At 56.1% G+C, this 22,302-nt stretch overlaps 1 protein-coding gene across 2 annotated transcripts; it reads left to right on the top strand.

Annotated features, from left to right (window-relative positions):
• Window positions 1-4,605: 4,605 nt before the first annotated feature.
• Window positions 4,606-22,241, top strand: STX1B (syntaxin 1B). 2 transcript variants are annotated; one of them, XR_007124581.1, is made up of 11 exons: window positions 4,606-4,736; window positions 12,782-12,856; window positions 13,065-13,164; window positions 13,281-13,355; window positions 15,828-15,901; window positions 16,242-16,350; window positions 16,533-16,606; window positions 18,552-18,689; window positions 18,779-18,889; window positions 19,185-19,713; window positions 20,948-22,241. XR_007124581.1 is itself a non-coding variant. In XM_047714534.1 (10 exons), exons 1-10 carry the CDS (start codon window positions 4,707-4,709, stop codon window positions 19,263-19,265), a joined length of 867 nt encoding a protein of 288 aa, XP_047570490.1. In that variant the 5' UTR covers window positions 4,606-4,706; the 3' UTR covers window positions 19,266-19,725. The 2 variants fall into 2 exon arrangements, 1 of the variants encoding a protein (XP_047570490.1); XM_047714534.1 differs by lacking the exon at window positions 20,948-22,241 and having other exon boundaries at window positions 19,185-19,725.
• The last annotated feature ends 61 nt before the right edge of the window (window positions 22,242-22,302 follow it).

Below are 22,302 nucleotides of genomic sequence, written 5' to 3'. Positions count from 1 at the left end.
AGACTCCTGCTGAGCACAGAGCCTGATGCCGGCCTTGATCTCACAACCCTGAGATCATGGCACAAGCCGAAATCAAGAGTCAGATGCTCAACCAACTTAGCCACGCAGGCACCCCATGACAGAACATTTTTAATTTTATCAAAAGATTTTAAAGAAATCCAAAACTAATGGGTAGATATACCATGTAAATGAACAGGAGGATGTCAGTATTGCAATGACATCAGTTCTTCCAAAGTATATCTCCAAAGTCAGAGCCACGATCCAGTCTCTGCTGCAGGACGTGGACTCTGGTTCTGATGAAGAGAAGGGCTGGAATGAGGCCCCTGGCAGTCAGATACCAACCAGCAAAGCGAACAGTTCAATAGTCCAGGATTCCTGCCAGGATTGGCCCAGCTCCTACCTTGAATAAATTACTTAAACTCTTTGTGCTTCTGTTCCCTTGTCGGTGATAACCTCAGATGGTGGTTGTGAAGATTAACTAATACAAACAAAACACGTAAAGCAGGGCTTCGCACATGATCAGCACTAAGTAAGATTTAACTATTACCATCTTTACTGTTACCCACGTTATTGACATTATGTTCATGTCACAGGGTCACAATGGTTTGAATGGGCAGTGGAAATAGGGAGGAGCCTGAGCGGCCACATTCCAGGGCCATGAGAAATAAAACCTGAAAGCCTGATGTGAGGGATGGAAGCACAGGACAACAGTGTTCTTTCACATCTGCTTGAATTGAGATTTTCGGGGCGCCTGGATGGCTCTGTTGTTAAGGGTCTGCCTTCGGCTCAGGTCACGATCCCGGAGTCGTGGAATGAGCACTCGGAGGACTCCCTGCTTTGCAGGAAGCCTGCTTCTCCATCTCCCGCTCCCCCTGCTTATGTTCTTTCTCTCACTGTGTCTCTCTCTGTCCAATAAATAAAATCTTAAAAAAAAAAATTTCTCCACATGAAGTACTGAATCTTCCTTGAAGGACAGGAAGTAACCCAAGCGCGCTGCAAAAGTAAGCCTTGGTCGCATTAAATCACCGAGATCTGGGGGATATTTGTTATGTAGCATAACCTAGCCTCGGCCAGCACAGCCCAGATACACTGTTGTTCCCAAACTTGACTAAACATAAGACTTTCCAGCAGTCGTTGCTCAAAACCCAGATTTCTGGGCTGCAGCACAGCTCTACCAAATCAGAATTTCCAGGGAAGTGCCTGGTAATCTGTATATTTAACAGGCTTTCCCCTCCATCCTCAGAAGGGTCAAGAAAGCCTGAGCAGCTAAACTTGAAGGCAGGGTAGAAGTGGGGCTTGGGGATGTGAGAGGGAAGGGTGTTCTAGGGGTCAAGAGGAACATGAGGAAAAGCACGGGGGGAAATGCAGGGAAGAGCACTTTGGAATGGAATTGGGGTACGTGAGTGACGGTGGTGTGTGCTGAGGTGGGAAGTCAGGGTAGGAGGTCTGGGCTTTATCTTATGAATAGTGGGGATGTGGGGAGACCTTCCGAGCAGGTGCTGGCCTGCTTGTACTGATGCTTTAGACAGGCCAGTCGGGTGGAGGGACGGCATGAGAGGCTGGGGCATGGTCCAGGTCACCCATCTCACAGGGTTATTGGGTGGACTTTAAGAATCCCTGAACAGGGGCGCCTGGGTGGCTCAGGCGATTGGGCGTTTGCCTTTGGCTCAGGTCGTGATCCCAGGGTCCTGGGATCGAGCCCTGCATCGGGCTCCCTGCTCGGCAGGGAACCTGCTTCTCCCTCTCCTGCTGCTTCTCCCCCGGCTCGTGCTCTTTCTCTGTCAGATAAATAAAATCTTTTTAAAAAAAAATCCCTGGGCAACAAGAGGAATTACGATTGTCATCTCTTGTGTGTTCTTATGTCCACCTTTAGAGTTGCAGCCAGATTTGAGATGTACATCTTTCACTCATTCCTTTATTTCACAAATATCTGGGCACCTTCTATGTGCTGGGTGCCTTTAGTGCCACTGGGAAACCAGCCACGAATGAAACACACAAAGGTCCCCACCTTCGTGGGCCTTATTTCCTTTGTCCTTATGCCTGGGTAAGGGTGTGAAAGAATAAACCATACATTCATTCATTCATTTGTTCATTGAGATTTTTAGTGAACATCTGCTTTGCGCCTGACCTTGGTTGCTGGAGGGAAGCGAGGGAAGCAGACATGAGTCAGGCCCAGTCTGGTCTAGTGGAGAAGCTGACTCAGCTCACACCTCATGAGGCTGTTTGCCTAGACTGCTGGGAAAGGCTTGAAGGATGGGAAGTCTGACTATCCGAGAAGGGGCAAGACAGAGTACTGGGCAGAGGAGAGATGGCACAGTGAAAGGGTATGGGGTGTCCGGGGTCCGGGATCCCGTGGTGTGGTTAAGGCTGGGGGTCTGCAGCCCAAGGAGGGGAAGTGGTAGGAGAGATGAGGTGAGGGTGGTGGGGTTCAAAGGCCAGAGCAGCTACCGAGTGCAATCTGGGGAGTCATGGCAGGTAGAGTGGGGGGTAGAGTCGGTGGTGCAGGGGACTGATAGGACCCCATTTGTTTAGAGCACAGTCACACTGGGCACAAACACCTGGGGAGAAAACTAGACACACAGGGAAGGGGCTGCCGTTGGGAGGACCAGAGAGGGGACTGTTGTGATGCTGCGGGTGAAAGCCAACGAGGGCTTAGACTGAGCCAAGGTGGTGAGAAGGGAGAGGACCCAGGAGACAGCTCTAGATCTGACAGCTGAGGGAGGAGGTACAACACTGTGGTTTTACAAGAATAGGCTTTGTAATCACAGGATGCCTGCGAGAGCCCCAGCCCTGTCCTTTACTAACCTTGTGAACTTAGGGCCATCATTTCAGCATTCCGAGCTTCAGTTTCCTGATCTGTGCACTTGGGATAATGGCAGTAGCAGCTACGTGTTTGGGAAGATTCTAGGACCTACTCTGCATGACACCCAGGTTGGGGGGGGGATGCGCTCAGAACATGGCAGCATTATGGGGATTGGGGAGGGAGCCAAGGTCAGTCTTCTATCTGCTCTCAGTGACTGGCTGATGGAGATGCCACCTCTGATGGAGAACACAGGAAGGAGCGCTTTGGGAGGAGGAGGCAAGGCCGCCACAGTCTTGGAGGTTCCATCAAAGCTCTGGCCTCACTCACTGCAGTTACGGACTTCCTCGAATCTCTGATGATATCTTTCACCTCTCTGTTCTCAGTGCTCAGAGCAGGGGCTGTCTTTGAGGAGGAGGGTCTGTCTTGGAGCCACAGATGTGGGTACTGTGGGCAAGTAGGTGCAGTCGACCCTGGAAAGTGAGAGGGTAAAGAAAGAAGAGAGGAGAACCCAGGGTGGGGCCCAGGGAACCCTGATATAGAGGGGTTGTGGGAGAAAGGATGGATCTGGAAGGAGGCTGGAAAACAACATTCAGAAACTGGGGGTGGAGGTGGGGGAGGGGAGGCTGGAGGCAGGCTGGGAGTCAAGAAGGGGAGGGTTTCAAAAAGAGAGAGGTCATCAGGGTCATATGTCACCGAAAGATCATGAAGGGTAAGGCCTGACCGGTGGCCAATGGATTTGGCATCAAGAAGGTCTTGGGGTAAATTGGTAGAAGCTGGTTCAAGACCTGTCAAGGGGCCAAAGCCCACTGCAGGGGTGGAGTTGTTGATGTGATGTTAGAATATGGCTATGGGGAGAAGAGAGGTGGGGATCAAGGAGAAGGACGGAGGGTACTTGCATCTGCCGGGATACCAGCATTCCCCTCCCAATAAGGACGAATTTCCTTTTCAACAGTCAGAGCCATGTGAAGATAGGCCAAGAGGTAGGAAAGGTAGTGAGCCCCCTGTTCCCAGAGGTAGACAAGCAGACCTCTGAGACCCACGGCTGCCCAGAGATGGGCACAGATAGAGTGGGGAAGGCTGTGCAAAATATACCCCAAAACAAACAAGTCCCTGCCCTTCTCAGGCTCGGCTGATTCCTTGCATCACAAAAGCCACCTAGAGGGTCACTTTTGCTATTTCTAGTGTCCAAAGAACCTCCTGCAGGGATAACACACAGAGGTGGTCGAGCTGGGCTCACACAGATAACTCGCAGACACCAAACATAAAGTCTACCTATATCTCCTGCTGTAAAGGGATCCACTGCACCCCTCCCTGGGTTATTCCCTGAAATCACTCCCCTTACCTCCTTTCTGCCGTGCCCACCCCGCCGCCACCCCCAACCCAGCAAACAGCTCCCTGCCTCCCGCCGCATCTCCTCTGTCTCTCCGCGAAATCTCTCCCCTCTTCTCTGGCTCTGCCCTTCCCCACCTGCCTCTAGGCCTCTCTACTCCCCCTCCCCTTTGGTCCCCCTCCCCCGGACTACAACCCCCAGGCGCCCCCAGCCCCGGGCGCTGCGCATGCCCCCTGCTCTCCGCCCCCTCCCGGTTCCCCCCTCCCTCCCTTCCTCCTTACCTCCCTCCGCCCCCCTCCCCCGCGCTTCGGCTCCCGCATCCCTCCATCCGAGCCTGTGCCGCAGCCGCATCGCCACCGCAGCCCCGGCAGAGCCGAGCCCGGCCCAGGCCCCTGCCCCTGCCCAGCCCTCGGCCCGCCGCCCCCGGCCCCGCCCCCGCCCGCGGGCCCCCCAGCGGCTCGGGTGCCCCCCGGCGCCCCCAGACTCCAGCCTCCAGCCCCGAGGCAGGAGGCAGGGAGCAGCAGCAGAGGCAGGAGGAGGACGAGGAGGAGGAGGAGGAGGAGCCGTCGCAGGATGAAGGATCGGACTCAGGAGCTGCGGAGTGTGAGCTTGGGGGTGGGGAAAATGGGGGGGCGGGACCCCAATATTGGGGGAGCGCGTGGGGGTGGAGTGGGGGAGGTGCTGGGACATGGGGGCAAACGACGGGACAGGAGGAGGTTGGTGGTAGGGGCACCCCAGTATCTGGAGGCACCTGATGTCTCCAATGAACCTGCATTTTGGGGACGGTGGCTGGAAGAGGTTGGAGGCCATTAAGACTCAAGGGGGCAGGAGAGGTTCCAGGGGCTTTAGCTACCCACGTTCCCAGGAGGGCCTGGGGGTCTAATCCGGGATGGGAGAGAGTGAATGTCAGGAGAGAATTGGAGGCTACTGTCCTCCCCTGGGCAGATTTGCGGAATTAGAAAGATGGGGGTGGTTACTGGGCCAGGCTGAGTCTAGCGGGACCAAGATTCGGGGAGTGCTATGGGGAAGGACACAGGTTGGGACAGAGATGCCAACACCTGGCAGTGACTGAAGTGTATATGTGTGTGTGTGTGTGCGCGCGCGCAAGCGAGTGTTGCTCCCTGTGGGGAGGGGGCACCTCTCAGAGATGAGGAGGGAAGGGGTGGCCTCAGGAGACAGCCAGAGGGCCAGGGCTGGGGATGGGGTGACCCCAGAGGTGGGAGATGGGTTGCAGAGGAGAGAGGGGGAGGAGGCTCCGTGCACAGGGCCATGGAATTGGGTTGTGTGACACGGACCGTGCTCTGCTGGGGGGAACTGGGGCATCCTGAACAGGCAGGGGCTGGTTGGTGTGGGCCCCTGGTTTGCAGGCCTTGAAGAGGCCCAGCTTCAGGAGTCTGGCCAGGCAGTTTGGGTGACAGGGGAGGAGGGTGGCGCTGATGCCCGCAGTGGAGGCTGCCACTTGGAGAGGCTTGATGAGACCGGTTTCTAGGGTAGGGAGAATGTTGGGGGGTTCGTAGACATGACCCGGGGTCCGAGAAGGCAAAGCTGACAGCCTGCTGTGTGCTCCGGGCCTGTGGTGTTATGTTCAGAAAGTACTAGCCAGAGCCATGATGCATCCTGACACCCTGGGTCTCTACCAGGGGGACCCTGTTGGTTGTTCCCTTTCCCTGGGTTACTACCCCATTTGACAGATGAGGAAGCTGAGGTTCGGAGATAGCAAGAGCTCGCCCAAGGTCACCATGCAAGTGGGTGGGAGGATCAGATGGGAATTTGGGTTTCAGTCTGGCAAGTTGACATGAGTCTCTGCTTTTTTGATCTTTGAAACAGAAGTCTCCACACTGGGGTTAAAAAGCTCTGTTTTGGGGAGCCCCCGGGATAGGGATGTGGGAAACTAGGCTACAGAAAGCTAGGAGGAAGGGGCTGGAAGATAAAATGACTGTTGCTGTCTCCGGGGAAAGATGTGTTGGCAAATTGGAAGGAAGGAGAAACTGATGGTTGAAAGAGGGAATTTTGAAGGTTTCTGTATTCGACTTCCACTGAATATGGGGCCAGGCATCCACTAAAGGACAGTAATAAAAATAATCAACCTTCTAGTGCCAGAAATTGTACTAAGCGTTTTATTCATGTTTACTCATTTTGGTCTCTGCCACAACCCTGGTACTAGTTTGGTCCCATTTTATGGGTAAGGAAATTGAGGCCCAGAGAGGTTAAGTAACTTGATCAGAGTCACATAGCCAGAGTCACATAGAAAAGGCAGGCAGGCGGGCTGGCTCCCACATTAGCGCTCCGAGCTCCCCTTCTTTCACATTGCATTTTCCAAAGCAGTTTGCCATCCATAATCTCATGAGACCCTCGCTGACCTCCTGGTGAGGTATGTAGATTGAGAGACTACCTCATGTTATAGCTGAGGAAACTGAGGCCCAGAGTGGTTAAATAACTGGCCCAAGGTCACACAGCTCTCAAGTGAGGAACATGGATTGGAACCCAGATCCCCTGCCGCCAACACTATTCCATGACTCCAAAACCCAGAGAAATGGAAAGCGGTTGTTGAGGTGAGGTGCTGGCAAATTTGAGGTCTAATCAGAGAGAGGGAGGGAAAGTCCTAAGACACGGAGGGAGGGGGAGGCAGAGCATGGCATCCTCATCCAAGTGGATCAGATAGGCCCCTGCCCAGAAGCGAGGAGTTCTGGCTGCTGGGGCTGCAGGGGTGGGCAGCCAGGTGGGGAGGTGGGAGGTGGCATGGGAGGGTAAAGGGGGCTGGGGCAAATGGCTCTGGTGTTAGTCACAGCTCAGAGAGACTGGAGATTCGGGAGGGGGGTGGTGGGTAGGACGGAAAGTAGCTGCCAGATGCAAGGAGTGCCAGGGTCTCCCCACCAGAGTTAAGAGCGAGGAGACTGGGAGGCAGGAGAGACCGGGCAGGGTAGGAGAGAGGCCTGCTAAAGCAGTCTCTGTGATCCTGAGAGGAATGGTGGGGGCCGGAGGGGGGTGTCACCTCAAGGGACCTGATCATCTTTCCAGCAGGACTTAGCGTTCCCCAGGGGTTCTCAAATCTGTTTATCACATAGCGGGTGAGGGCACAGAGTTGGGAGTCAGACTGTCTGGGTTCAAATCCTAGCTTTGCTACTTCCTGTGTGACCTTGGGTAAGTTTCTTAACCTCTCTGGTCCTCAGTTTCTTCACGTGTGAATTGGGAGTAACAATTGTACCTGTTCGCTGGGTTGTCCAAAGGATTGGAACTAGGTAATAGGCAAAGGTGCCTAGAAGGGCCCTGGGCACCCAGTGCTCTGTGAGTGTTTGTTATTCTACAGCTGACTTGCTTATTTCCCTTGAACCTTATCACATCAGCCCCCTGGGATGGGCGGGATGTGACCCCTAATTTATTTTGGAGTAGAAAGGGCCAGAGAGGCAGCCTGACCGAGGTCAAACAGATGGTAAGCAGAGCTGGTGCCGAACCAGGGTTTTCTGTTTTCTAAATTCACCAGGCACCTCTGGGTGCGAGCTGGGAGCTGCTGGGCTGGAGGGGAGCTTGTCAGCCTGCCGGGTGCTCCAGAGTCCAAGGGGCGGGGCCAGGGATGGGGCTCAAGAGGAGAGGAAGAGGAGTAAGTGGGGTAGAGGGGAGGACTGGGGAGAGAGAGAAGCATGGGGGCGGGGGTGTTGCGTTTGGACTTTGGAGAGATCTGGCAAGGCCCGCAATGAGGGAGGCTCAAATCTGAGGCCCGGTGGGCGTGGGGGCTGTGATGGGACAAGCCACGCACCCTGAAGGCAGGGACTGAGTCATCTGGGTAGCACTCAGATATGGGCTAGGCGCAGAGAGGGCCTTAGATGGCACGCCTGAATGACAGCAGGCAAGAGTGACCCCATGAGTGAGCAGGGCCCAGCAGAGCCCTGGTGATGGGCTGCCAATCCCCCAGCTGCACAGGGCTCCTTTCTGCCATGCAGACACACCAAATTCACCCCTGCCTCAGGGCCTTGGCACTTGCTGTTCCCTCTGCTGGTCTCTCTGTTTTGAGTGCTCTTCCCTCCACGTGGACTGCTGTTCCCTCCGCCTAAAATTCTGTGTCATCCTGAAAAAAGCCACCCCTGATAGCCCCTGCTAGCTAGCACAGACCGAACCCGTCTTGTTCATTCTTCATCACCCTCGATCTCTCCGAGGCAGGACCTTCTTCCTGTCTTATCCACCACTGTGTTCTCAGCAGCAGCCAGGGAACGTGGCTCAGCTCATACATGTCTGCTAGGTGAATGAATGACTCAGTGGGGCAGAGGGAGGACTCGGAGGGGAGTAGAGGTGGGGAAGGAGGGAGGGCCAAGTGGCAAGGTGGGGATGGGAGGGCCAGGCTGGGCGCTGGGAGGGCGGAAAGGCCCAGTCAGGGAGACAGATGGACAGGAGTGGGGGTGCGGCGGAGAGAGACAGCTGCCTCTAGATCGAGCCATGCTTGCACCCCGCGTGAGCACGTGTGTGCTGTGTGCATGGGTACGCATGTGTGTTTACACACGCGCGCGCGCGCTCTATGACTTTGCTGTCACCCAACACCGGGCTCTTTCCGCCTCTGTGTTAGTCACCTTCTCACCATCTGTCTCTGGTCCCTGACTTGCTGGCTCACTGTGTCCCTCTCCTTCCATCCACACATCTGTCTCTGTTGTCACCCCACACGGGTGTGCCCAAGGGCCGCTGGTCTCTCTGATGGGAAAGACTGCAGCTGGAGGCTTGGATCTGATGCCCCCGATGCCCAAGGCGGAGTCACAGCGCACCCAGGACCTCTGCAGTCCCTCATGGAATGGTCTTAAGCACTGGTAGAGCTGGTGAGCAGGAAGGGCAGAGGGCCTGGGTTCAAACCTGGTGCCCCGGACGGTGCCTGCTGTATCATCTTGAGCGAGTCAGTTAATCGCTCCATGCCTCAGTTTCCTCCTCTGTCAGATGGGTATAAGAATAGTATCTGCTTCATGGAGTGCTTATGAGGGTTAAACGAAACGCACAAAACATGTATCACAGGGCCCAGCTCACCATAATTAGTACATACGTGTTAGATTTCTTATCTCCTTCATTTCGGACATGAGGAAACTGAGGCTTGAGTTGTCCCTCAAGCGGATCGGGCGCATGTGATCATCTCTTCCTGGGTGATCTCATTTGCCCACAGCCTGCGTTCCCTCAGGCCGGCCAGCTCCTTCCGGAAATGGAGGCCGCAGTCGTTATTAAACGCGCACCCCTCAGAGCAGGGATGCCCTTGGTGCACCAGCCTGCCCATTCCACAGACCCACTGGGGTGCAGAGAAGGGCTGAGGTTTGCCTCGGATCACAGAGGAGGGCGAGGGGAGGTAGAGCGCCTGGCTTCCTACCTGGGCTCTTCCTGCAGCCTGGCCGGCCTTCCTGGATTTTTCTCCTGGCCACAGGAGTTCAGCAGTGCTGGGGACAAGCAGAGCAGGACGGGGTGGAGTGGGGTCCAGGGAAGCCTGGGATTAAGCACTTGGCGTTCAGGTCCCACCTCTGGGCTGTTTTGCTGTGAAGCCTTTGGAAGGTTAGGCAACCTCTCTGAGCCTGCTTCCGTATCTGTAACACAGGAGCTGCAGGGGGTACCAGCCAACCCTCACGAAACACTGCGTCTTTCTGGCAACATTAGGCATTTTTCTGCCTGGACTCATTGCCTCCACCTGCCTAGCATTTGGGGCAGATGATATTCTTGCTGTTCAGCTAAGGCAGAGGCTGAAGCCCAGAAGGCAGAAATCGTGTGGCCTTGTAGCTGCTAGCCTGGGCAAGTTCTTTAGCCTCTCTGTGCCTCAGTTTCCCTGTCTATAAAAGGGAGCTATAATAATACCAACCTCCAGAAAGGCTTTTGTAAGAATTAAATGGACAAATATCCAAAGGGCGTAGAACCGTGCCCAGCTCGTTATCACATGCTATGTAAATGTTTGGCATTAATTATAATTATGCTGTCCAGGGGCCCTGATAGGGTTTAAAGAAAGAGTTAATGAGATAAACAAGGATGTAAAGCCCAGGTAGAAGATGCTGTTAAAAGATAGTATTTCCCCAGGATTTCAGGGCACAGAGCCCCACCAGACTGGGCCTTAGCAGGAGCTGAGCTGAGAGGGAAAACAGCTAGTGGCAGAGGCCCTGGAAGGAGGTGGCCTGGCCTCGAGCCTTTGAAGGGCTGGGGGGAGTCTGTCTTAGATGCTTATGATTGCCGGCCCATTCAGCCCAGGCACCCTTGGACGGGTCACTTCCCTCCCCCCACCCAACCTCCCGGTTCCTTCATCTATGAAATGGGGACAATGATATTTGCTCAGCCTTCCTTTCAGGCCCGTGTGGTCAGGATCAAAAGGGATTATAGATGTAAAAGTGTTTGTGAAATGTAGAGGATTATTAGCTCTCAGCTCCCTGTAATTATTATACCAAGTAAGTCATCCTTGGGTCTCTACATCTCTTCCTCTCTCAAGGACAAGCAAACAGGCAACCAGGGATGCCCCAGGGCAGAATTGAGGGGAACTTGGCTCTGGGGACAAACCGGAGAGAGAAAGGGAAATCAGACTTTAGAAGGTCGAAAGTCAGCCTGGGGAAAAGGTGGAGAACGGGAAAGTTCCCAGGCCAGAGGGATGCCCCATGACCTCTGGGCAGCTGGGAAGGGGCCCAAGTCAGAGAAGGGACAGAGGAGTGGTTTTGGCTCTAGGGGAAGGAGACCCCGTGGGACAGCTGGTTTTGAGGGCAGGGCATCAGGGGAAGCTGGTCCGTCTTCCAAGAGCAGCTGAGCCTCCCAGAGCCTCTTGGGGGCAAGGTCTATCGGGGTAACCCCGGATCTGGTGGAGACCTGAGAAGCCAGAAGTCCTCTCCGAGTACCCAAGCCCCACCTGTGCCCCTCTCCTTCTGAAGGCAGCTGTGCACAGAGACAGAGGAGCCTCCCTTTCCCAGTGGATGTTTGGGATTGTCTGGAAACTCATTGGAAGTGCTGAATACATTTTCTGACGTGGGGTGGGGCCCAGTGTCTGTAGGGAGAATCCCTTGCATTCTGTTTGGGTAGGAACCTGGGGAGGGGGGCATCGAGAGCGTGCAGCTGGAGGGCTCCCCCGGCTCGCAGGCTCCTCCCAGGGCTGTCGGGGCTCTGCTGATTCCGAGTTCACTTGGCTGCCTAGATTGCATCTCGGCCCCATCTGGCTCTGTCTAGGTTCGATCTGAGCTGTCTGGGATCTGTCTGCCCCGAGTCTAGTTGGGTCTGAGCTTGTCTGGTTTCTGTCAGGTCCTGTCTGCGATCTGCTCGGACCCTGTCGGGGATCCACGGGATCTCCTCTCTCTGGATCCCAACTGGCTATGCTCCAGGTGGACACCTTCGGATCCTGTCTTGATGTCATTCAGGCTCGGGTAGTCCGATTCTGTCCCGTTTGGGCTAGGTTGTTTCCGGAAGCCAGTCTGTTTAAATTTCCACTGGGGCTGATTAGGGCTCCGCGTGTAATTAAGCTTGACGGGCTCAGCTTTTTGTCCTCAGACTTCTGCCCCAAGCGGAAAAGAGTCTCCAGTCAGGAGCGCGGAGCACCGGGGAGGCCGGTCCGTCCCTGTCTTCTTTCCTGGCTCCGCATGAGTGTGCAGGCCTGAGGCTGGGAGAGCCTGGAAGATGAGGCCTGCAGGGTGCTCTCAGACGTCCCTGGGGCTGCGGGTGCACGTCTGTGTGGCCACACGTGGCAGCAGGCAGCTTTGCCGTGGGGCCGTGTGTGGGTGAACATCAGCGTGTCAGCGTGGGTGTCCGGGGGCCTATTTCTGTGTGCCTTGTGTGTCAGCCCTTCTGTCTGTGTCACTGGTCTGTCTGGCGGTGGCGGGGGCGGGGGCAGTGTGGGTGGGTGAATCCCTTTGTGTCTCTGAGCCTTGCGGGTGGAGGGCTGAGCAGCTGCAGGTTGCAACTGGGAAATCCAGGCAAGTGAGAGTAGGTGGGTGTGAAGTGGGGAGAGGCTAGATGAAAGCAAGTGAATACGCCAGAGGGGCAGAGCCGTGGAGAGGGTGAGAGCAAGCGGGAGGGGGCAGGCGCAGGGAGCAGGGGTGCGGGTGGGGGCTTGCGGTGCTGCCGGTGGGGGCTCGCGGTGCTGCCCATGGGTCTCCTCCAGCCCTTCCTGGGCTTGACTATGCTCGCTCAACTTGGTACCCGCAGCTGGCAGTGAAGTGACCTTGCACAGGGGACGAGGCCGGTCTGGTGGAGGCTGGAGGGGTAAGAGAAGGGGAGCAAAGTGAGGCCTGGACAGGAGTGGCTGGGGAGATAGCGGCTAAGTCAGCCTCCAGAGGCTTCCATTCCAGACCCCTTCCTGGAGCTCAGAGCCAATTCCTGCAAGGCTGACATTTAGCTGGTAGCTATGATACCGGTTAGTGGCAGCTGTCCTGGGTGTCATCGCCCCCCCAGGGTGACTGCATTCGTGGGGTCACATCCACCCTTGAAAGAGTGCCTTCTGCTAATTCCCTCCAAGGTGTCCCTTGGGCTATCAGCTACCTGGCTTCCCGGACCCTGTTCCACAATTTTTCCAGTGTTCATTTGGACTGCTTGGGGCTCTTGCATTTGACCTGCGGATGACCTGCCCCCCATGCAGATGACCCCTTCCCAGGCCTCTGCTCTGAACCTAGAGCTGGGAGCATCAGACTCAGGATAGGGACTGTTCATGAATTCTACCTTTCTTTGCCTCGCAGGCTAAAGACAGTGATGATGAAGAGGAGGTGGTCCACGTGGATCGCGACCACTTCATGGACGAGTTCTTTGAACAGGTAACTGAGCGTCTGATGCTCCAGACCCAGAAGCTGGCCCCCAGGCAACGACTTCCCTTGCCCTGTTCCCACCCCTGCTCTCCACTCCTACACCCTCTTGGCCTTTTTACCTGTCCCTCGACTCTGGATTACCCAAACCCCAACTAAGCCCCAGGGCCCCTTGCCTGGCTCAGCGACTTGGCTGGGCACAGCTGATCTGGTACCCCAGGTGGAAGAGATCCGGGGCTGCATTGAGAAACTGTCAGAGGATGTGGAGCAAGTGAAAAAACAGCACAGTGCCATCCTGGCCGCCCCCAATCCAGATGAGAGTGAGTACTGCTGCTGGGTGGCCGTCAGCGGGATGGGGGTGGACAGTGTTGAAGGGGGAGGAGGTGGGGGATGGGCTCCCCTCCAGACTTCTTACCCACTCTGGCTCTCCCCTCAGAGACCAAACAGGAGCTGGAGGACCTCACCGCAGACATCAAGAAGACGGCCAACAAGGTTCGCTCCAAGTTGAAAGGTGAGGAATGCAATCCCCAGACTCAGGGGAAAAACAACTCTGCCCTCATGGGACCAAACATGCCTTTCTATAAGGAGTGCCTACAGATTTCCAGGACCCAGCTTCCTAAACAGTGAGAAAGCACAAAACCCCAGATCCAGATCTTTGGAGAAAGATACATGACAAAGAAATGAGGGAGAGGAGGGTTTCTGTCCAAGGTGCATCTGAGCATGGCTGGATCCACCAGTGTGAAGGTCCACCAGAAAAGAGAGTCTTCCAAGTGGCTTCGGTTTCATTAAATCCTTCTTTCTCCAGAACAGGTGCTGCGCATAACGCTAAGCACCCAGTAGGTGGGCCCAGCAAATGCTTCTGAACTGGTATCCTCGGCTCAGGACAGATTGGATTGTGTGGCTGACATCAGGAGCTGGCAAGCTTTCAGGAGGGACCTGCCAAATGCTTATGTATTCACTCTAATTTAAGGACTTGGGTGCTGGTAATAACCACCTTCCCCCAAAGCATTGTGGGTTGGGAACCTCCTTGTCTGCCCGTGCCAGGGGAATAGCAGTGTTACCGTGATGGGGTAAATTCAGCCTCAGAAAACATTTGCCAGCCACCTACTTTGTCCGAGGCACAGGGCAGGGCATTGGGGAACAGCTGCCAGGTCAGGTGCCTGGCCTTGAACACACCTACCTGGGTCCAGAGAGAGGAGAACAGGGACTCCATGTGTTCCCGCACTCAGTGGGAGGTCATGTATGAGCCTCCAATGCTGATCAGTAAAAATAACCCTTTTACACTTGCATCTTGGAAAGGAAAATGACTTAAACTGGGAGCACATTAAGTACAAAGCCAGGCAGAGGGAGTTCAACTTCCATCATCAACTCAGTTCTGGACAACTTCCATCATCAACTCATTCCTCCCCTCGGCTTCCTCACTGGCTCAGTAAGAAAAACAGAAGCAATTCCAAAGCAGGCTTTTCTTCCAGGGGGTAGCACATTTTTTTTTTTTCTTAATGAAATCTTACAAAGAACTCCAATATATACAATACAGAAAAGATAGGCTGTTCTGGCTGCACTGGGGTTGGGAGGCGCAGTGCCCTACCTACCTGGTCTCCCCTTTCCTCCAGCAATGGCTGCTGAGGTTCTTTCTCCGAAGCAGGGTTCTCTAGAACGCTGCTTAAAAATCCCTGGGCGTAAAGATTTCTTTGGGCCCACCGAGCTCTGACCTTAACACTCTCTATAAGACCACGAGGTAGGCTCCGTGGATTATGTGTGAGTCCAGAAACACACCAAGAAAGAGCTAGGAAATGTAGCAGTGACGTAGAGAAGCTGACCTTCCAGACCCCCAGAAAAAGATTCTCTTCTCCTCCATCTTTCTCCAGCTACTTGGTGGCATGAGCTCAGGCTTTGTGTGTGACCATAAGTGAGTCGCTTTAGCTGGCTGAACCGCAGGTCCTAGCGTGACCCATGGGCGGATTATCACTGAACTCAGGATTGTTGTAAGAAGTCAGTGAGATCCTCTGAACGACCCTTCACTATGGAGTTTGGCCCCAGACCCAAGTCTGACAACAGAGTCCCCGTAGGGGCCAGAGGTTCCGACCTCCCCGGCTGTGCCTGGCGTTCCTGTGCCTTTTCCGCAGCAGGCAGGCCAGAAGTGTCACTCAGTTCCTGTGGCCGCCATTGGTGGCAGGAGAGCACTGGGGTGCTGTTTAGCCCCCAACCTTTCCTGCTGCCAGCAGAACAGAGGAGTGATGATGTTCTCAGAAATGGCCTGGAGGCCCTTCCAGGTCTGGAGGGCCTGGTGATCCATCTCTGCTGCATTTTCAGAGCACTGTAGATCTGATCACAGGCAAGCTCTTTTTTAGAAAATCTGAAGGATGGATGTCAGGAGAGCCTGATCCAGAAGCAGGACTCCCAGTTAATCTGTGCGCTTTTCCAGAACAGCCTTTAGAAGTGGGAATTCCGGAAACAGAGATCACTTTGCAGGGCTGGGGGAGAGCTCTTTTCTGTCGGAATATCCCTCCTTCCCCCTAGAATTTTCCAAGAAAAAGGCGGCCACTAGAACCTGACCCACCTGAAGTGCCAGCCTTCCGCCAGAAAAACCGCAGGACGGGTTCCTGCCCTCTTTCCAGAGGCTGTAGGAAGTGGAGAGCTCCCCACCTACTGGAGACCCTCGTGGGGTCAAGCAGGAGTTACAGCTGTGGGACCCTTCAAGACCCAACCCTTCCGCCAGAACAAGTAGCCCCTTTCTGTCTGGTGACCCTGTGACCCTCAATCTTCCTTCCTACCTGCCTTCCAGACCCACCGATCTGTGTGTCCTCTATTCATCTGCCTCCTGTCCCCACACCCTGGATCCTTTACTGTCTGCCCTCGCCATGAGGGTGACATCTTCACAGGCCCGGGGCCTGCCTCGGGATGTCAACCCTCCCTACGTCCCAGATCCCTGCCCCACATGTCCCGGGTCCCCGGGCCGGTCACTGTACCCTCTCTCCTGCAGCAATCGAACAAAGCATTGAACAAGAGGAGGGGCTGAACCGTTCCTCGGCGGACCTGCGCATCCGCAAGACCCAGGTAGGAGGCTGCAGCCTGGAGAGGCGGGGGCTGGGCCGGACTGGACCGGACAGGACTGGGAAGGGAGCTCTGGTTGGAGCCGGGAAATGAGAGTGGGCGGCCAGAGTGGAGTGGGGCGGGGGCGCAGCCGGGCCACTGCAGGCTAGGGCATTGGATGAGGGGCCTGGTGGCGAGGGGGTGGGGGGGCGCGTCCTGGGACTGAGCACTTATCTGGGGTTGGGATCGTGGCGCAAACTAAAGAAGGGCGACAGGCCAGCTCAGCTCCTCCCCGCTGCATCCCGCCACTGGCCTCCTCGCCACCCTGTCCCGGCCTCCTGATGTGTCTGTACCCCTACCCTAGCACTCCACACTCTCCCGGAAGTTCGTGGAAGTAATGACCGAATATAACGCGACCCAGTCCAAGTACCGGGACCGCTGCAAGGACCGGATCCAGCGGCAGCTGGAGATCAGTGCGTGTGCCCCGCTTCAGAGTTCCCCGGCTTGCCCCAGCCCTCTTCCGTGGCTTCCCCAGGCCTTGTGTGGAGGCCGAAGGCTGGGGGGGAGGGTGGGCTCCTGGGTCTCTGCCCTATCCCACCATCTCAGGCCCCCAGACTGGCCCAGTCCATGAGCAGGGAGGCCTTTCTCCTCACAGCTGGAAGGACCACCACGAACGAGGAACTGGAAGACATGCTGGAGAGCGGGAAGTTGGCCATCTTCACCGATGATGTGAGCCCCGGGTGGGGGTGGGTCCGGCTTTGGAAAACATTTACTTCTCCCTCCCGGAGCTGAGGTTAAGTTAAGGTCCTAAGTCCACCCTGGGATCACAGACAGCAGAAAGCCAGGACCTGGAGCTGGGGTTTCCATGGGAGCAGGGCAGGAAGGCGCCCCCATAAAAATGGGCAATGTGTTGAGTAGCCACACACCGTTCTGAGTACCTTACATATTCACATGTACCTGCTGTCTCATCTGGTCCTCACCACCACCCTCTGAGGGAGCCAGATTTCACCAGTGAGGACATCTGACGCGGAGATTAACTGGAGAGGTTAAATAACATGCCCAGGGCCTTGGAGCCAGGATTCAGATACACGGTCTCCTTCCTGCCAGTTAGGGCTTTGACGTCCTGAGAAGATACCCTACTCCCTGCCAAAGCGGGGCATTTCACCAAATGAGTAATGTGCCTACATTATGAAATTTTGAAAAAAATACCAGTTTTAGTTTTGCTAAAGTTTTACGTCCTGCCCTGCCTTTGTCATCTTAAATGTGAGTGGATGGGCTTCCCCCACTGTAGTTCTCCTTTCTCTTTGTAGATTTTGCCTTGGCCTGCCCAGTTCTGTCTCTGCTTCTGATGGCAGAACGGCTCTGGTTAAGATTTCTAGACCAGAACTCGAGTCTGTTCAGTGACTGTCTAGCAGTTTTCAGCAAATTGTTATTTAGAGAACTGATCTTGATTAAATTAGCTTTGGAGCAAATTGATTAGGGCCAGGTAGCCGCCTGGAGTCCTCCCAAACAGCTCTGCCCAGGCTTCCGCGTGAGAACAGAGGGGAGCCTGGTGGGTTCTAAGAGGACAGAACTGATCCCTGCCAGTGAACCCACCGTCACTGCAACGGAAACCCGTCATTACAATGCATGGTGCTTGGGGATCTTGCCTGAGGGATGTGCAACCCGCAGACAGGCCCTAAGGTAGCAGTTAAATCCTAGAGTCAGGGAAGGCTTCCTGGGGGAAGTGGCATGGAGCTGTGCTTTAAGAAACAAGGAACATTTGGACGTGGTGAGGTGGGCGAAAAGCCCACTAGAGAAGGGGAGCAGATTGAATGAAGATGGGGAGAGTGGACCACTTGCCAAACAGCCATTGGATGATTTTGGCTGTTAGAGGAGATGGAGGAGATGAGGACAGAAAGGGAGACCTAGCCCTGGATAGGGTGAAGGTGTACAGACTGTGGGTGGGGGGCAGGGAGGAATTGTGGGGAGCCCTGGAGGGTTTCAGAGCAGGGGAATGGCTTGATGGGGTCTGAACAGTAAGCAGTTGGGGAAGCGAGTGGCCTGGCTCAGGCCAGGTGTGTGGGGGGAGAGGGAATCCCTGCTTGTGGATGGGAGTTAATTTCTCTCCCCCTGACTCTTGAGGGCTGCAGTGCAATTCTTTATTTCTGCCCTCCCTAATGTCTTGGGGGCTCCAGAGCAGGCACGGTGCCTTCTCTGCTGGGCCTTCTCTGCTTCTACTTGCTTTCTCTGCTGTGTCCTCTGCCTTTGACCAGACAGCGGCCCCCAATGCTAGTGGTGACTCTGCAACCCTATCGCTCTTCCCTGGTGTGTGTGTCTGTGTGTGTGTGTGTATTAGAGGAAGCCCTGGGGAGGTGGTGGGTTCAAGCCAACTTTTATTTCTTGTAACTCACTCAGACTTCTCTTTGGTGCTTACTGTGTGCCCAGCAGGTGCCGTTCTAATTGGTGGATATACAGTAACTCAAAGCACGGTGGGAGGTGGGCACTGCTATCATCCACCTTTTCTAAGTGTGGAAACTGAGGCCCGGAAAGGTTAAACAACTGGCCCACAGTTAGAGCAAGGAAATGACGGTCAGATTTGAACCCAGACACTCTGGCTGCAGAACCCACACTTACCAGAGTGAAGAGGGGTCTGCAGCTCCTCCCCTCCCGCCCCCCCACCTTATCGCCCTAGATCAAAATGGACTCACAGATGACGAAGCAGGCACTGAATGAGATTGAGACGAGGCACAATGAGATCATCAAACTGGAAACCAGCATCCGAGAGCTGCATGACATGTTTGTGGACATGGCCATGCTTGTGGAAAGCCAGGTACTGCCTTTCCCCCGCCTTCTGGGACCCTCCTTCAGGTCCCTGGGGTGCCCCCCCCTTCAGCCCAGTCCCCATCCCATCCTCTGCAGGGTGAGATGATTGACCGCATTGAGTACAACGTGGAACATTCCGTGGACTATGTGGAGCGAGCTGTGTCCGACACCAAGAAAGCTGTGAAATACCAGAGCAAGGCCCGGAGGGTAAGCTGGTGGGGGGAGAGATGGGCGGGCCTTGGGGAGGGGGAGAGGAGTGGGGGCAGCAAGGGCAGGTGGGCTGGAGTGGAGGAGGGCTTTGGTAGGTTCAGGCCAGGGCTGAGGTGAGTGTTGAAATCCAGAGGGAGGCCTTATCTCTGGCTCTGACCTCTTCCTTTTTCTGTTTTCTCTCCCCTCTTCTTTTCCTCACACCTCCTCCCCCTTCTCCCCTCCATCTGTCTGTCTCTCTTTATCTCTCTGTCTCTCTCTCGTCCTTCCTCTGTGTCAACCTTTCTGCCTGCAGAAGAAAATCATGATCATCATTTGCTGTGTGGTGCTGGGGGTGGTCTTGGCGTCATCCATTGGGGGGACGCTGGGCTTGTAGGCCCCCCCACCCCTGTCTCTCCCAGACCCTTCCCCCACCACATTGGGAGCAATACCCCCACAACCCCTTTCACTCCATCCCCTGCTCCAGGCTCACCCCCAAGACAGACCCAGGCAGCCCCCCTTCCCCACTTCCTGTCAGACCCCAGAGTCCCCGGACCTCCCCCCCCACCCGCCACGGACCACCCCCGCACGTAGACAGCAGCAGGCGTGATTATACACGCACACCCACATGCGTGCCGCCAGAACATGCTCAAGACGTGTGGACACCCCAGCGTGTGTGTGTGTGTGCGTGCGTACATGTGTGTAGAAACCCCAAACCCCCCTTCTGCCCCCCTCCCAGTCTATGTGTCATCTGAGCTTTCCCCCTTCACTTGGGTTGTTGTGTGTGGACTGTGGCCAGGTGTAACACAGCAACCCTGCTCTGTCTTCTGTGAACAGGGGTGTGTGTGTGTGTGTGTGTGCCCATGTGTACGTTGTGAGCCTGTGGAGCTTAATCAAGGTGAGTGGGAGCACACACGTATCCATAACCCAGCCCAGCCTGTGTATATGTGTGCGTTTCTCCCAGCAGGTAATGTGTGTGTGTGTGTGTGTGTGTGTGTGTGTGTGTGTGTGTGTGAAGGGTGTGCTTCAAGTGTTGATCGGTGTTCCCCTCAGACAGAGCCCTCTGTGCTGTGCGCGGGACACCCGTGTTGGGTGGGCACAAAATCTGTATTTCTGTGCTGTGTAGAATACGTCTGTGTGAGCGTGTGTGTGTGTGTGTGTGTGTGTGGAGAGGCTTTCTACATAGTGTGTTTCTGCCCGCCAGTGTATTAGACGCACACACGTGTTCTTCTTCAGAGACGGGCGCCCCGTCCGGGATTGTCTTGCCGGCCGTATTTGCCCTCTCTCCCTCTCCCCCTCTCCCCGGAGCTGCTGACCGCCCTCTGGTGCGGCCACACACCGTTCCACCAACACCGTGCCACTGGAGTGGCCTGCCCGGCCAGGTCTCCGAGCCCCTGTGCGCACATGCCTGCATGCCCGTCCTTCTCTGTGTCTCTGCCAGAAGGCAGGCCTTCATCTGGGAAAGCTGGTAGAACTCGGTGTGCTCCCCCGTGCCCAGGCTGAGTGTGCGAGTGCGAGTGCGCCCCCCGCCCGGGCCTCTTCGTGGGCAGTGTTACCGATGAGGGCTGCCCCAGACAGACGGAAAGTGAGGGCACTGCTGCCTTCCACACATTTACCTCAGAACTGGGAGAGGCCAGCGTTTGTCTTCTCCACCCCAGTCGATGCTCCGGGCTCTGCCTCAGGGACCAGAATGGCCAGTGTGGCGGCCTCCACTCGGTGGGGGTGGGGGGCGAGTCCCGGCACCCCTCCCCTGGACACCTCTCCTGCTAGATGTTGGGGTCCCCGCCCCTGCCCACTCCCTGGGCTGAGACACAGCCACCCTGAAGTGAGGCACAGGCCCAAGGGTCTGAGGGCGAGGGAAGGGCCAGCCCCTCCCTCGCTGTGTACACAGGGCACAGGCGCTGGGCACGGGTGGGTTTGCGAGGCTGGTGGCAGGCGGGAGGTGCAGGAGCAAAGGACCCACGTGTACAGCACTGAACGCACATGGGGTGCAAGCTAGGGTTGGGCATGTGTATGGACAGGGTGAGGGAGTCTGGCATGTGTGTTCACATTGTTTCCCAGGGTCCCCCTTCATGTGAGGTGTGTGTGTGTGTGTGTGTGTGTGTGTCAGAGACAGAGACAGGGAGACTATGCACATGTGGCCTTCCAGAACACAGTACCCCTCCGGCCCCCACCCCAGCTCACGTGGCTGGCCCCATTCCTACTTAAGCTGTTCGAGCCCTGTGTGAGGCCCATCTATGTAACAGCCCCTAAGGTGGGCTCTGTTGTGGAGGGGAGCCTGCCCGTCCCTTCCAAGGGTGTCCTTCAGCAGGACGGGAAGTTTGCCCCAGTATCTAATTACAGCCCTCCTCCCATCTCAGGCTTCTCTGGGGACATCAGAACAGGCCCCAGCACCCCCACCCTTTTTCCTTCCTGCCTCTGGCGCCAGGACACCCTTGCAGCCCAGGTGTTTCCGGAATTCCCACCGCCTTCGGGGCCACAAGCAGGAGGGCAGAGCCATGTCTGGAGGGATGCTGTGGCCTCCTGGAGTGGTATTGGGCCCATGGCTGCCCATCTCTGGGCAGTTGGACTGGAGGTTCATCAAGGGTCTGCTGGGTCCCAGCTTCTTCAAGTCCCGCACATCGTGTGAGGGCAGCTTGTTGGCTGCTGTGTCTGTATGGGTCCTGGAACGTCGTCTGGGGGCTGGTGTCTCATGCATGTTCTCGGACAAGTGTGTGCTGCTCCCCCTCCACGCGCCTACAGCCACCAAGCCCACGAGTGACCTGTGGGTGGTCCTGGGCCTGGCCGGGGCTCGCTGCTTCCCCTTCCCCCAAGCCCTGCCTCTCTCAAAGCACACTGCGTGTCCATCCCATGTGCCTGTGGGTCGATGCACGCTCTTGCCACGCCTTGAGCGTGTGTACATGATGTGTTCTATGCATTCACCCTGTCCCCCAAGCCCGCCCCGCAGAGGACATGATGGGTGGCCCCCGGCTCCCTTCTCCCCCCACCCCGCCCCCTGCCCGCTGTGCAGCCGTGTGCGTTGGCGTGTGTTTCCTTGTCGCTGGCGTGTCACGTGATGTAGCCGTGTTTGCTGACATGAGCCCTTGCCCCTTCTGTTTCTCTGTTGGTTTCTAGAGCTCTTTCCCTCTCCTCCCAGGAGGGGACAGGACTCCTGGGGCCTGGCTGGGGGCCCAGAGCCAGGCCACCCTCTCCTGTTAGCCCTCAGAGTCCCATTTCTCTCTATTGGTGACCAAGTTGCAAATGGATAAAACACAGGAAAATTCTGCCCCCCCCACCCCGCCCTGCATGTCCTGTCCCCAGAGCCCCCCACCCCCACCCCGGGCTGGGTTGGGCCCTGTGGGACGGGAGAAATAGCAACCAATCCAACAGCGGGCATGCTGTGTGCTCACTTCCTTCTGTCCCCACGTGGGACAGGCGCCGTGGGGGACAGGGTG

Source organism: Lutra lutra, chromosome 18, assembly GCF_902655055.1.
Source record: "Lutra lutra chromosome 18, mLutLut1.2, whole genome shotgun sequence".
Lineage (NCBI taxonomy): Eukaryota > Metazoa > Chordata > Mammalia > Carnivora > Mustelidae > Lutra > Lutra lutra.
Note: the sequence above shows the minus strand (reverse complement) of the source record. Positions and strands in the feature narration are given on the sequence as shown.

Excerpts from the sequence above, each read along its gene's own strand:
- STX1B (XM_047714534.1), top strand. The coding sequence starts at position 4,707 with ATGAAGGATCGGACTCAGGAGCTGCGGAGT. Across the intron at positions 13,165-13,280 it reads CGCCCCCAATCCAGATGAGA|AGACCAAACAGGAGCTGGAG; the intron begins GTGAGTACTGCT and ends CTCTCCCCTCAG. Across the intron at positions 18,690-18,778 it reads CCATGCTTGTGGAAAGCCAG|GGTGAGATGATTGACCGCAT; the intron begins GTACTGCCTTTC and ends CATCCTCTGCAG.